Source organism: Delphinus delphis, chromosome 13 (genome assembly GCF_949987515.2).
Source record: "Delphinus delphis chromosome 13, mDelDel1.2, whole genome shotgun sequence".
Taxonomy (NCBI): Eukaryota; Metazoa; Chordata; class Mammalia; order Artiodactyla; family Delphinidae; genus Delphinus; species Delphinus delphis.
Window position 1 is genome coordinate 8,124,774 of NC_082695.1, and position 13,454 is coordinate 8,138,227.

General features: G+C 47.4%; 1 protein-coding gene across 3 annotated transcripts in view; it reads left to right on the plus strand.

Moving 5' to 3' along the window:
* Nucleotides 1-13,454, plus strand: part of CAMKK2 (calcium/calmodulin dependent protein kinase kinase 2) — a 56,639-nt gene that overhangs the window by 15,665 nt on the left and 27,520 nt on the right. For all 3 annotated transcript variants that reach the window (XM_060028011.1, XM_060028012.1, XM_069541305.1), the window contains exons 2-7: nucleotides 610-1,127; nucleotides 5,554-5,601; nucleotides 6,260-6,313; nucleotides 7,025-7,076; nucleotides 9,837-9,970; nucleotides 11,632-11,668. In XM_060028011.1, the coding sequence (XP_059883994.1) occupies nucleotides 675-1,127; nucleotides 5,554-5,601; nucleotides 6,260-6,313; nucleotides 7,025-7,076; nucleotides 9,837-9,970; nucleotides 11,632-11,668 (778 nt within the window). In that variant the 5' untranslated portion in view covers nucleotides 610-674. The remainder of the gene's footprint in view (nucleotides 1-609; nucleotides 1,128-5,553; nucleotides 5,602-6,259; nucleotides 6,314-7,024; nucleotides 7,077-9,836; nucleotides 9,971-11,631; nucleotides 11,669-13,454) is intronic.

A 13,454-nucleotide genomic window follows, 5' to 3' on the forward strand; every position in this document is an offset into this window, starting at 1 on the left:
GCTTTAGGGCTTCTCTTGAAAAAAAAAAAAAAAAAAAAGAGGGGTTGGAGAGATAACCAGACAATTCTAGGCCCCAGTCCCTGTTTAACAACAATTGGCTTGAGCTGGAAGTAGCTGCCACCTTTGTAGGAGGCATGGGTGCTCTATTTTGGGGTTTTCTCATACTTGTTTTCTACAGGAATTGAATTTGGGATTCTTGTTTGTGTGACAAGGGGCTTTTAAGATGAGGAAATGTAAAACAACAGGGTCCTACTGTATAGTACAGGGAACTATATTCAATATCCTGTGATAAATCATAATGGAAAAGAATATGAAACAGAATGTATACATATGTATAACTGAATCACTTTGCTATACAACAGAAACTAACACAGAGTTGTAAATCAAGTATACATCAATTTAAAAAAATGGATACAGTGAGGAAATGTGGAGTAAGCTCTTCTATATAGACGCAAAAGATTTCAGATCACACTGTGTTTTGCAAGATATTTTTTTCAAGGACGGCGACTCAAAGCAGGAATGAGGCACCAGTCTGGCCCAGCAGGAGAGACCCCCTTCCCTGCCCCTGCCGCACAGGATGGGGGCAGGTGACCGTTCCTCTCTCTGCAGGTGGCGCAGCTGCCGGATGGGAGTGCCCGGGCACGTGCGTGTCGCATGAGGTCGGCACACGCACCATGTCATCATGCGTCTCTAGCCAGCCCAGTAGCGACCGGGCCGCCCCCCAGGATGAGCTGGGGGGCGGGAGCGGCAACAGTAATAGCAGCGAAGGCCAGAAACCCTGTGAAGCCCTGCGGGGCCTCTCGTCCCTGAGCATCCATCTGGGCATGGAGTCCTTCATCGTGGTCACTGAGTGCGAGCCGGCCTGCGCTGTGGACAGCGGCCTGGCCCGGGACCGGCCTCTGGAGGCCCCTGGCGGAGAGGTCCCCCTCAACGTCTCCGGGTCCCAGGCCCGGCCCCACCTCTCCAGTCGCAAGCTCTCTCTGCAGGAGCGGTCCCTGCTGGATGCGAATGGGCGCTGCGTCTACCCGGCCCTGCCCCACTCGCCCGTGGGCTCTCCGCAGTCCTCGCCGCGGCTGCCCCGGAGGCCCACGGTGGAGTCGCACCACGTCTCCATCACCGGGTTGCAGGTATGTGAGCGGCGGCCCCTGGTGCCCTGCCCCGCGCCCGGAATGTCTCCGCGTTAAGTTGGGCTCCCCCAGAAGGATTCCAGCGCAACCAGTTGATTGGGGAGGTGACCCCAGGAAACCCAGGGAGATGTCAATAAAGGGTGCATGTTGGAGCCAGTTACCGCTGTGGGCATCTGGGCCTCCACCTCTGGGCAGCCCTGGGAGACAGCGTAGGACACGAGCCCCAGAGTTATTCCACCTGAGGGCCAGTTATTCCACCTGGTGTAACAGGACGGGCCTGTTACACCAACTGCTGGCAGTCCCTGAGTGTGGGCAGAGCATCTCGGGGACAGACAGAGCCTCTCACAAAGAGATGCACGTGCTGGCAGTTGGAAGTAGTGCTGGGGACTCTGAAATGGGGATGGTGGGTCAGTGAGAGGCCTCGCACCCTGACAAACAGCACGGCCCCAGTTGCTGCGTGTTTGCCTCCCCAGGCACTGTCCTCAGCACTGTACCTGAACTTCTCACTTGATCTTTACTATAAACTTCTGGGAGGTGGGTTGGAACTCAGATCCCCAGCAGGGTTCACAGGGCCTGATCCGCCCCCGCCTCACCTCCTGCCCCATCTCCTACCTTTGTGCTGCCAACTCACAGAGCTCCGACCTTACCCACTTCTTTGTCTTCCTCATTCCCTCCGTTAGGCCTTTACCCTTGCTGTTCCCTCTGCTTGGAACCACACCGCCCCCCCACCATCTTTGCAAGGACATCTCCATCTGGCTTCCAAGTCTCAACTCAAATATCACCTCCTCTGAAAGGCCTCTCATTCCACCCCCTCTAAGCAGCCTTCCGTCCCTGTCTGTCCTGTTGCTCTGTTGACTTTCCTTCACAGCACTTGTCACCATCTGATTATCTGTGTGTTTGTTAAGTTGTTTATTGCCTGTTCCCCGCCACTGCCCCCGCCTCAGCTAGGATGTTAGGAACAGTCCTGTCCACCACAGGGTCCCCAGCACTGAGCACGCTGCCTGGCACATAGTCGCTCAAAAATATTTGTTGAAGGAAGGAATACATTTTATTGGGGGATGCCTGGAAATCAGGAATGGCCTTCTAAAGGGGCTGATATTTAACTACACACTGAGAGTTCACTGCAGGGGGTGAGCATGGCATGAGCAAGGGCCCTGAGGTAGAAGGCATGAGCCCATTAAAAAAAAATTGTTATTGTTGTTTCATCTCCTAGTTTATTAACTAGCCACAGGCCACCTAGGTGACAGAGGTAGTCTCATTCCTCTAATATTTTAGTTTTAAAAGTATGATTACCATAACCCAACTAAGTACCAGCTATGTATACCAACGTATTCCTTTCCATAGAATTCAGGATAGGTCAGGGATTCAGTTAACTGGAGTGTGGGGCCCCAAATGGGGGGCACTGTGGAAACAGGGCTGGAGAGCGAGTTCGAGTTTGTATCAGTTAGAAATGAGTCAGCTTAGAGAAACAGACATCTCCCAACAACAGTGGCTTTAACACAATAGGGTTTTTTTTAACCATGTAAAATAAATCTAGAGCTAGGCATTGGGGATTGGTGTGGTAGTTGTGTTGTTGCTTTTGCCCTTAAAACCTCATGATCTCAAGATGGCTGCTGTGGCTCTAGCCTTCACAGCTCCATTCCAGGCAGGAAGAAGGAGCAGGGAAGAAAGGCAAAAGATGTCTGCCTCCTAAGTCAGTCCTCTTTCCTGGAAGCTCTACCCAGCAACTTCTGCTTATCTCCCACTAGCCAGAACACATGGCCACCTTAGCTGTAAGAGAAGCTGGGAAATGAAGTTTTCTAGCCTGGAATGTTGCCACACAGAGTTCCACTTACAAGGAAGAAAGGAGAGACTGGTGTTTGGTGGGCAACTAGACAACTCTGCCAAGGTCAGAGCTTTAGAGGGTTTGAAGGTCAGGCTGTGAAGTCAGCACTTGACTCTGGAAGCAGCAGCGAGCTGGGGCTGATGTGGTCAGAGTGGATTCTTGGAAGATGAACTCAGCAGCATGTGGGGGCTAGATTATGAGGCAATGAGACCCCTTAGGACAGCTCTGCAGGGCCCCACCTCTGCCTGTCACATCCCTTCAAGACTCAGGGGAATGAAAACAATACTGGAGAGAAACACAAAACAAACTAAAAAGTCCACCAGTGAGGTGAGAGCTCTGTGGGCCCGTTACACAGCAAGTCAAAGATGCAGGTCTGACGTGGAACTAACTCCAGTCAAAGGAAGTTGAGAACTGATTTAGTGTGACACCGTCTATGCCTCCCCAACCCCATCCCAAAACAGTACGCTGTATTTTCTACAGATGCATGTATGTGTGCATTTACAGAGAAAAAGGCGTAGAAGTTTATACGCCAAACTCATGTCAAGGTTCGGGGAGAGGGATAGAATTGGGGCATGGGAGGGGTTTCAAGGGAAATGTTGGGCTTCTCTGTAACACTTGAAGTTTTGCTTTCTATCGTGTTTCTTTTCCCAGTTTTACTTCTTGTATCACTTAACATGTTCAGCCTAACTATACTGAGGTGTGATTGAAGTGAAATAAACTGCACATATCTCAGGTGTGCAATATGATCAGTTGTGAAGTATGTATACAGCCATAAAACCATCACCCCCATCAAGATGGCAGACATTTCCAGCACACCCAACAGCGCACCCCTCCCCCACCTCCCCTCTCCCAGGCAGCGGCCGACCTGCCTCTTTTCATTATAGATTAGCTTACAAGTTCTGGAATTTTATATAAGTGGAATCATTTAGTATGTACTTTTTTTAGCTTAGCTTCTTTCATAGCATAATAATTTTGTGATTTATCCATATTTTTGCACATATTAGTAGTTCGTTCCTTTTTATTGCTAAATAGTATTCCACTGTACAGCTATATACCATAGTTTGTTTATCCATTTACCTATTGATGGACATTTGGATCGTTTCCAGTTTTTGACTATTACTAATAAAGCTGTTGTGAACATTTGTATACAAGTCTTTGCATGGACACAAGTTTTCATTTCTTTTGAGTGAACACCTAGGTGTAGAATGGCTGGGTCATATGGGAAGTGCTTGTTAAGACACTGCCAAACTGTTTTCCAAAGAGGCTGCACCATTTTACATTCCCACCATTTGCTCTACATTCTGACAATACTTGGTTTGGTCTGTCTTTTTGATTTTAGCCAATTTAGTGGGTGTGGCTTTAATTTGCATTTCCCTGATGAGTAATGATGTTGAGCATCTTTTCATGTGCTTATTGATCATTTGTGTACCTTCTTTGGAGAAATAGCTTATCAAATCTTTAGCCCATTTTTAATTGGGTTGTCTTTTTATTAATGAGTTGTAGGAGTTCTTTTTTATTTATTTATTTTTTAAAGTTTTTTTTCTTTTTTTTGGTTGCGTTGGGTCTTCGTTGCTACGCTTGGGCTTTTCTCTAGTTGCGGCGAAGGGGGGCTACTCTTTGTTGCGGTGCGCAGGCTTCTCATTGCGGTGGCTTCTCTTGTTGCGAAGCATGGGCTCTAGGTGCGCAGGCTCAGTAGTTGTGTCTTGTGGGCTCTAGAGTGCAGGCTCAGTAGTTGTGGCACATGGGCTTAGTTGCTCCGCGGCATGTGGGATCTTCCCCGACCAGGGTTCGAACCCATGTCCCCCGCACGGCAGGCAGATTCTTAACCACCACGCCACCAGCGAAGCCCAGAGTTCTTTATATGTTCTGGATACCAGTCTTTTGTCCACTGTAAGTGTTACAAATAGTTTCTCTCAGTCCGTGTCTTATCTTTTTTTTCTCAGTAGTGTTTCAAAGAGCAAAAGTTTTAATTTTGATTGAAATCCAATTTATCATTTGTTTCCTTTTATATTTTGCACTTTTTTAATACAAAAAAGAACTTTTGAGAAACTGTTAAGAAACTTTTGTTTGCGCTAAGGACACTCAGATTTTCTCCTCTTGTATCACTTTACATTTTTTTACAGGATAACACAGTCATGGATTATTGTTTAATTTTAAATTAACTTTTAAAAAGTAAATAAATGAACTTTTTAAAACTGGGAAGAACCTTTAAAATGGGTATTAAAAGAGTACATACTATATAATTACGCTCTTACAATGTACAAAAACTGTGCTGGTAGGGACTTCCCTGGTAATCCAGTGGTTAAGACTGCAAGCTTCCACTGCAGGGGGCGTGGGTTCAATCCCTGGTCTGGGAACTAAGCTCCTACATGCTGCGTGACACAGCCAAAAAAAAAAAAAAACCAACAACAACTGTGCTGGTAGAAGGCAGGATAGTGGTCACCCTGGACAGGGGCCAGTATATGGGAGATGCTTCTGGGGAGCTGGGAATGTTCCCTTTCTTGATTTGGGTCCTGGTTAAGGTGTTTGTTAAGTTTGTGAAAAATGTATCTAGCTTCAAACTTACAATTCATATTCTATGTGTTTCTACTTATTTTCCAGGATTGCGTACAGCTGAATCAGTACACACTGAAGGACGAAATTGGAAAGGTAAATATCCCAGGAGCCAGGCTGGTTTTCCATACCTGCCAAGGATGTCTCAGATACTGTGCAGGGAACCCCACTAGATTTGGGAGTGGGAGAGGAGTCCTTGGAGATGAGGCTGGGAGGGGGAGGGTTTTGTCATTTATGGTCCATCTATTTTGTTTTATTTTGTTTTGTTTTTACAACGTACTGTGTTTCTACAAAAGCTCACAGAGCTTCCAGGGAAATTCCATATCACCAACATTGGTGTTGGCTTTTTTTCTCCTTAAGGTACTCTCACATCTGTTTTTGCTTTTATAATCAGCCAATGGGCAGTATCATTGCAAGGGTCAAGAACTCAAATGCCAGTAGAGAGCAAGTGAATAATATAAATGAGGAAAACAAGCCAGGTATAAGACAGTAGGGAGTGGTGAGGACTGTGGCAAACTGTTGACATATGGAAATGATTATGGCTCCATATCCGTATCAGAATCTGGATTTTTTTATCTGACCTGTTTTAGAATGTTGGCCACCAATTCAAACTTTCTAAAAACTGCAGATCCAACAACATACAGGGTGGATTTTGCCAATGGGCTGCCAGCAGTTTGCAAGCTCTGTATTAGGGTCCTCATTTTGCAGATCGTAACTTCTGGATAGTATGTCACAGGCATCTCCCTTTATCCAGGGCTCCTATGGCGTGGTCAAGCTGGCCTACAATGAAAATGACAATACCTACTACGTGAGTATCCACATCCTCCTCCCTGCCCCCATCCTTGTCCAAAGAAAAAGGCTCCTTTCTAGCACTTGCCTTCCTGGAAGGTTTTCTTAGCTGTTGACTCATTTGATGCTTAGGTCATGTTTATTCTGTGCATTAGGAAGGAAGTGGGGAAATGGGGAGGTGAAGTGATTGGCTCAGGAAGATTGAGTGAATTAATTCAGCAAACGTCTCCTATCCTTACTCTGGGCTACCCTTTCTACATCCTCCATTAGCACTAAGAACTGGGTGGTAGTGAGACAAACTGCCATGTGGCTGAGACTTTGAAATCAGTCCAATGTGGGTTCAGATCCTTGCTCTCCCATGTGCCAATTATGTGTCCTTGGACAAGTGACATAAATGCTGAAACTCAGTTTCCCCATGTGTAAAATGTCCCTTGCCCATCACTCCAGCTCACTTGTGTCTTGATTCAGTGGTAGCGAATCCCAAGGTTTGTGGCCTCCCAGCTGGGAGAGCTGACCTGGAACCTTGGAAGTACCCTCCGGCCTGGAGGGACCCCAGGACTCCAGCTTCCACACAACCTGTGGAGTTGACCCATTCCAGTGACAAGGTGCTCACTACATTGTCCTGTGGCTGCTGGGGCACTGACAGCTTGGGCAGGCCTAGGAGTGGAAGGAACTCTCCCTCCACCCTCCTACCCATTTTAACCAGGATGTGGGGTCTTTCCTCCCGCAGGCAATGAAGGTGCTGTCCAAAAAGAAACTGATCCGACAGGCGGGCTTTCCACGTGAGTTTGTTGGGCCAGAGCCTTTGTTCTTAGGTGCAGGGGCTGGGGCAATACAGAGAAGACCCACTGAATGATGTCCCCTGCAGAGGTGTCCTGGGCGGATTCCCCTAAGACAGCATTGGGCCTCCTGCTGACGTTTTAAAATTCATTTTCTTTTAAAAATATTTATTGAAGTAATATTGGTATCAAGTAAAAAGAATCCCTCAGAGGAAAACAGTTGGACTGTTCCTCAAAAAGTTAAACATGCTGTGACCATATGACCCAGCAGTTCTACTCCTAGGCATATATACCCAAGAGAATTGAAAACACATGTTCACACAAGCTCGTACGTGAAGGCTCATAGTAGTACTATTCATAATAGCCAAAATGTAGAAACAACCCTAAATGTCTGTCAATGGATGAATGAATAAACAAAAGGTGGTCTGTCTAGTCAGTGGAATATTATTCAGCCATAAAAAGAAATTAAATTCTGATACATGCTGCAACGCAGATGACCTTGAAAACATGACGATAAATGAAAGAAGCCAGACAAAAAAGGCCACATATTGTATGATTCCACTTACACGAAATGTCCGGAATAGGTAAATCCGCAAAGACAGCAGATTAGTGATTTCCAGGGGCTAGGGTTAAAAGGGAGTGGGGACTGACTGCTAGTAGGTATGGGTTTTTTTGTGGGGGAGTTGAAAATGTTCAAGACTTAGTGGTGAGGGACTTCCCTGGTGCCACAGTGGTTAAGAATCCGCCTGCCAATGCAGGAGACACGGGTTCGATCCCTGCTCCGGGAAGATCCCACATGCCACAGAGCAACAAAGCCCGTGTGCCACAACTACTGAGCCTGTGCTCTAGAGCCCACAAGCCACAAGTATGGAGCCCGCTCGCCACAACTACTGAAGCCCGTGCACCCTAGAGCCCGCGTGCCACAACTACTGAGCCTGCGTGCTGCAACTACTGAAGCCCATGTGCCTAGAGCCCATGCTCCACAAAAGAAGCCACTGCAGTGAGAAGCCCGTGCACTGCAACGAAGGGTAGCCCCTGCTCGCCGCAACTAGAGAGAAAGCCTGGTGCAGCAAGACCCAATGCAGCCAAAAATTAAAAAAAAAAAAAAGACCTAGTGGTGATGGTTTCACAACCTTGTGAATGTACTAAAAACCATTAAATTATATATTTTAAAATGATGAATTAAAAAAATTGAAATACCATAAGGTATTTCAATTATATCTACAAAAATGCAAAAGAACAGAAGGGTGTGTAATGGAGATCAACAGTTTCTTTTTGTACTCCTCCCTCTCCCTAGAGGCAGCCCCCACTTTTAGCTCTTTTAGGAGCTGGTAGTTACTGCATGTGATCAGGTGTAGGTGAGCATATGCTGCTCCAGCATAAGCTCCCTGCCAGCAGTGCTGAGCAAAATGTTGGCTTGAGCTGAAAAGAGAAAGTGGATAAGAAGAAACATAAATCCCAAAACCCTGTCCTATCACCAGGACCCTGGTTTATCCTGCTTATCTGAACTGAGCCAGTTAATATCCTTGTGCCATTATTTCTTGATTTATTAATTTTTGACATTTACTTCTGACTTCCTCTGAGGATGACTTAAACCACTCCTTTCCTCCCTTTCCCTAACCAGGCAATGAGGTGATGCCACGATGTTCAGCTCCTTTGTTGTTACTACCCTTGTCACTTTCTTCCTTGTTACAGCAGGTGCAGCAAGTATCTTTCCTTTGAACTTGCCTTGCCTCTGTTCACATCCCACTCTGACACCTGCACCTCTGCTTTTACTTTTCCAAGGCTGACACATCCACATTCTGTTCTGTTAGTCACACTTAGATCCTTACTTACATATAATATGCAGTGTAAGTGTTTTGACTGTGGACCTTCCCATCACTGTGACCTTTTGACTATCAGTCACTGCAGGGCCAAGCAAGTCCTTTGTTTTTTCTCTCATCAGCTCTTACTTCTTTTCCTATCCCGGACTTTATTTTATATCTCTGCTACTTCCATGAGTTATGGAGGTGAAGGATAATGTTTTTGTCCATCTTATGGAGTGGGAAAACTGAGCTCCAGAGAGGGGAATATTGAGATTGCTGAACTAGACCTCAGACTTCTTTTCCTTGTACCTCAGTGAACTCTTGATTCTCACTGTGGCCTGGGGAATGGGACAGGAAGGAGAGAATTAACAGAAGGCTGGGCAAGGGGACTGGGTCTCCAGTGTTTCCAGCAGCAGAGGAGTCAGATGAAGAGAAGACTGTTTAAAGCCCCTGGTGGGGGACTTCCCTGGTGGTGCAGTGATTAAGAATCTGCCTGCCAGTGCAGGGGACACGGGTTCGATCTCTGGGAGGATCCCACAACTACTGAGCCTGCGCTCTAGAGCCCGTGAGCCACAACTACTGAGCCAGTGCGCCACATCTGCTGAAGCCCACGTGCTCTAGGGCCTGCGTGCCGCAACTACTGAGCCCACGTGCTGCAACTGCTGAAGCCTGTGCGCCTAGAGCCCATGCTTCTGCAACAAGAGAAGCCACTGCAGTGAGAAGCCTGTGCACCGCAAAGAAGAGTAGCTCCCGCTCGCTGCAACTAGAGAAAGCCCGCGTGCAGTATCGAAGACCCAACACAGCCAAAATAAATAAATAAGTAAATAAAGACCCCTGTGTGGCATCAGCCATTCCAGCCCTTCTGAGAGCCCCCCACTTCATTTGTCCTGCCTACAGTCCCCCTCTGCAGAGGAAAGTCTCTTTGCCCTGACTCTGGGATGGTTCATGTCTCCTGCAGGTCGCCCGCCTCCCCGAGGGACCCGGCCAGCCCCCAGGGGCTGCATCCAGCCCAGGGGCCCCATTGAGCAGGTGTACCAGGAGATTGCCATCCTCAAGAAGCTGGACCACCCCAACGTGGTGAAGCTGGTGGAGGTGAGGTGGGGAGACACGGAGGAGAGAGGGAGGCATGGTGATGGTTCAGCCCTGTCTCCGTTATTATCAAAATGCCACACCACTGGTTTCCAGGGAGAGCCACATCACATCAAACAGCCTGTTGCAGGGCTGAGTGGTAGTTATTTCTCCAGGCTCCTTCACCCTGTTATTTTGTGTAATCCTCACCCCTCGCTCGGACTATTACTTCCATTTTATAGACGAAGGAATTGAGGCTCAGAGGGATACTGAGGCTTGCCCTTCACCTGTTTCTCTCTTTTTGGAGCTGGTTCTCCTTCTACTATACGTATGTGTAGTTGTAGCACAAAAGCAGCCATTTGTATGTAAACAAATGGGCCTGGCTGTGTTTCGATAAAACTTCACTTTCAGAAACAGGGGAGGGCCAGATTTGGCCTGTACGCTGTAATTTGCCAACCCCTGCTCTAGATCTCACACTTTGTGGCCTCAAGACCCTTTTATGCTCTTAAAAATAATTGAAGAAGGCAGAAAACTTTTGCTTATGGGGATTATGTTTATTAATATTTAACACATTAGAATTTAAAACTGAGAAGCTAAACAAATTTTTAATTCATTTAAAAACAACAATAATCCTACACATTAACGTAAGTGATTTTTTCAAAGAAAAATAACAGAACTCTAGGTAGGCAAGTGCCTGGGTCTGACTTTTCCTCGAAGGGCAGGGCTTAGGGTTCCAGGTTGGCTGTCCCAGGCCTCTGCCTAGGATGCATCCCTTTCTCAGGGCTCTTGTCCTGTGACTCTTAGATGACTAGGGAAGGTGAGTGTGGTATGGGAAGAGGCGGGAGGACCAGTCTAGCCAAGGAGTCTGTCTTTGTTTCTTCCCAAAAGAAGAGAGATGGTGGCTGCAGGCTATCTCCACCTGTCACACCGAGTTTCACAATTTCAACTCACTGATGCTTGAGTCGGCCATCTTAGAGGAAGCCCAAGGGCACTTGGTTAGCACATGTGTCTGGGTCCTGGCAGGATCTCCCCTCTCCCTGGTGCCCTGTGGTGTGTGGGCTCCCCACCCAACAAGACTCTGCCAGCTTACCTGTTCATTCATTCATCAGACATTTCCTGAGCACTAGGTGCCTAGCCCTGTTAGAGGGCACCAAGGAGGCAACCAAGGTGGCTACAACATGGTGCCTGCCCTTTGGAGAGAGGAAGATAGAAATAGTGATAAAATGAAAGCAGGAAGGCCGTAAAAGAGAGAAAGAAAGTGCTGTGGCAGTTCCAGGCAGGGAGACATCATTTCCTGCCAGGGCAGGGGGAATGGGGACAGGATTTGAATTTTCACCCTGATGACCAGTCCGTCGTCTCCTAGGAGACAGGTGGGATTCTTATTCAAGCTGAGACATTTTCCAGGGGAGGAATCTGCCCCCTCCTTTTCGTAACCTCCTTTCTGGGTATTTAGGACCCTTGAGGATTGGGCTAGAATGCGCTTATTTTCCAGATGGCCATTTGGATCACACACTGGGTTTTTTCCTGTGCCCTTCATCTTAACTAGGAAAAACGGTGGAAAGCGCAGCCCTCCCATTGGCAAATGCAGTCATGTGGATGATGCTTCCTCCCTGCTCATACCTTTTCTCCCTCTTCCTCTCTCCTGCTCTTCATCTCCGGCCTGTTCCATGTGGCTATGCCAACAGGTCCTGGATGACCCCAATGAGGACCATCTGTACATGGGTAAGAGAGCCCTTACTTTCTGCCACCCTTGCTCAGGCAGCTGCTCCTGCCAAAGCCCAGGGGTGCTCTCCAGGCAACCCCTGCCCCTGGCATCTCCCACCCTTTCCTGCTCCAACTGGGCCCCACACAGAAGGCTGCACCCCTGGTTCAAAGCAGGAGGTGGAATGGAGTTCTTGCGGGGACTTTATCTGGGTGTCCTATTCATCCATTTGCAGATATTTATTGAGTACCTGCTGTGTGTTGGACACCATTCTAGGCACGAAGGATGCAGTGATGAGTACGAAAGATGAGGCCCTTGCTCTTATGAAGCTGGTATTCTAGTCAGGGAAGACAGATAGTCAACAGCTACAGTCGGCCCTCCCTGTCCACGGGTTCTGCATCTGCAGATTCAACCAAGTGTGGATCGAAAATACTAAAAAGAAAAAATTTCGGAATGTTCCAGAAAGTAAAACTTGAATTTGCAAAAAGTAAAAATGCGCTGGCAACTATTTACATAGCATTTATATTGTATTAGATATTATAAGTAATCTAGAGATGGTTTAAAGTATAGGGGAGGATGTGCATAGATTATGTGCAAATACTACACCATTTCTTATAAGGAACTTGAGCATCCGTGGATTTTGGTATCCACGGGGGTTGCTGGAACCAATTGCCCATGGATCCTGAGGGAAGACTGTAAATAAAGCAGATAATCAACTTCAGATAGATACTCTGAAGAAGATTAAACAGGGTGATGTGAGAGAGAGATGGGGGGGCCACGGCAGAGAAGAGGTGACCATTTAGCACCTGAATATCAAGGACACAGCCCTGTTGCATCTGAGGAAGAGCATTCCAGGCAGAGGAAACAGCAGGTACAAAGGCCCCAAGGCTGGTGAGAGCTTAGTGTGTTTGAGAAAAATGGGACTGCAGCAGAGAAAACCAGGGAGAGGGGGTGGGGATGAAGATGGAGGGCCTGGGAGGCCGTGATGGGGCATTTGGAGCCTTGAGGGGCCATTGAAGGGTCTGGGCCCTGAACACTGAAATGGAAGCACTCAGATATGTCCTCAGAGACCTCGTTTTTAAAAAATGATGAGGACATGGGGCAATTCTCAGTCAGTTCCCAGCATAAGCACTGATGAGGGAAGGAAGTGCAGGACTAATTCAAAGCTGGACAGCAGACTCTCAGGCCCAGGAAGGCGTGATCAACAGGTCACGTGTCCCGCTGTTGTCTGGCTTGGGTAGGCATTCAGACTAGCGTATTAGCGTATGCATTTCGCGGGTACACATGACAGCCGGGAGGGGTGTTAAGGAGATGAGTGGTATGGGCAGGGCCAAGCCCAGCCTGTCTCCGGGATGAGCACAGGGTGATCCTTTGCTGCACAGGCAGTGGTCAATCATAAATAATGGGTCTGGTCTGGAACTAGAGCTCAGAGCTCAATTTCCCCTACAGTAGTTGCCATGGTTCAATTCCAAGGATGATGTCGTTGCTTAGGACATTTTATTTTCATCACCCCCCCAACCCAGGTTTTTATTATGAAAAATGTTAAAGTTGAAAGAAGAGTACAATGAGTACCTGTATGCCTACCGCCCAGACTCAACAGTTAGTAATTTTTGTCATATTTGCTTTATCAGTCTAGCCACCCACCCATCCATTTCTCTGTATATATTTTTAAATTTTATTTATTTATTTATTTTTGCTGTGTTGGGTCTTCGTTTCTGTGTGAGGGCTTTCTCTAGTTGCGGCGAGTGGGGGCCGCTCTTCATCACGGTGCGCGGGCCTCTCACTGTCGCGACCTCTCTTGTTGCG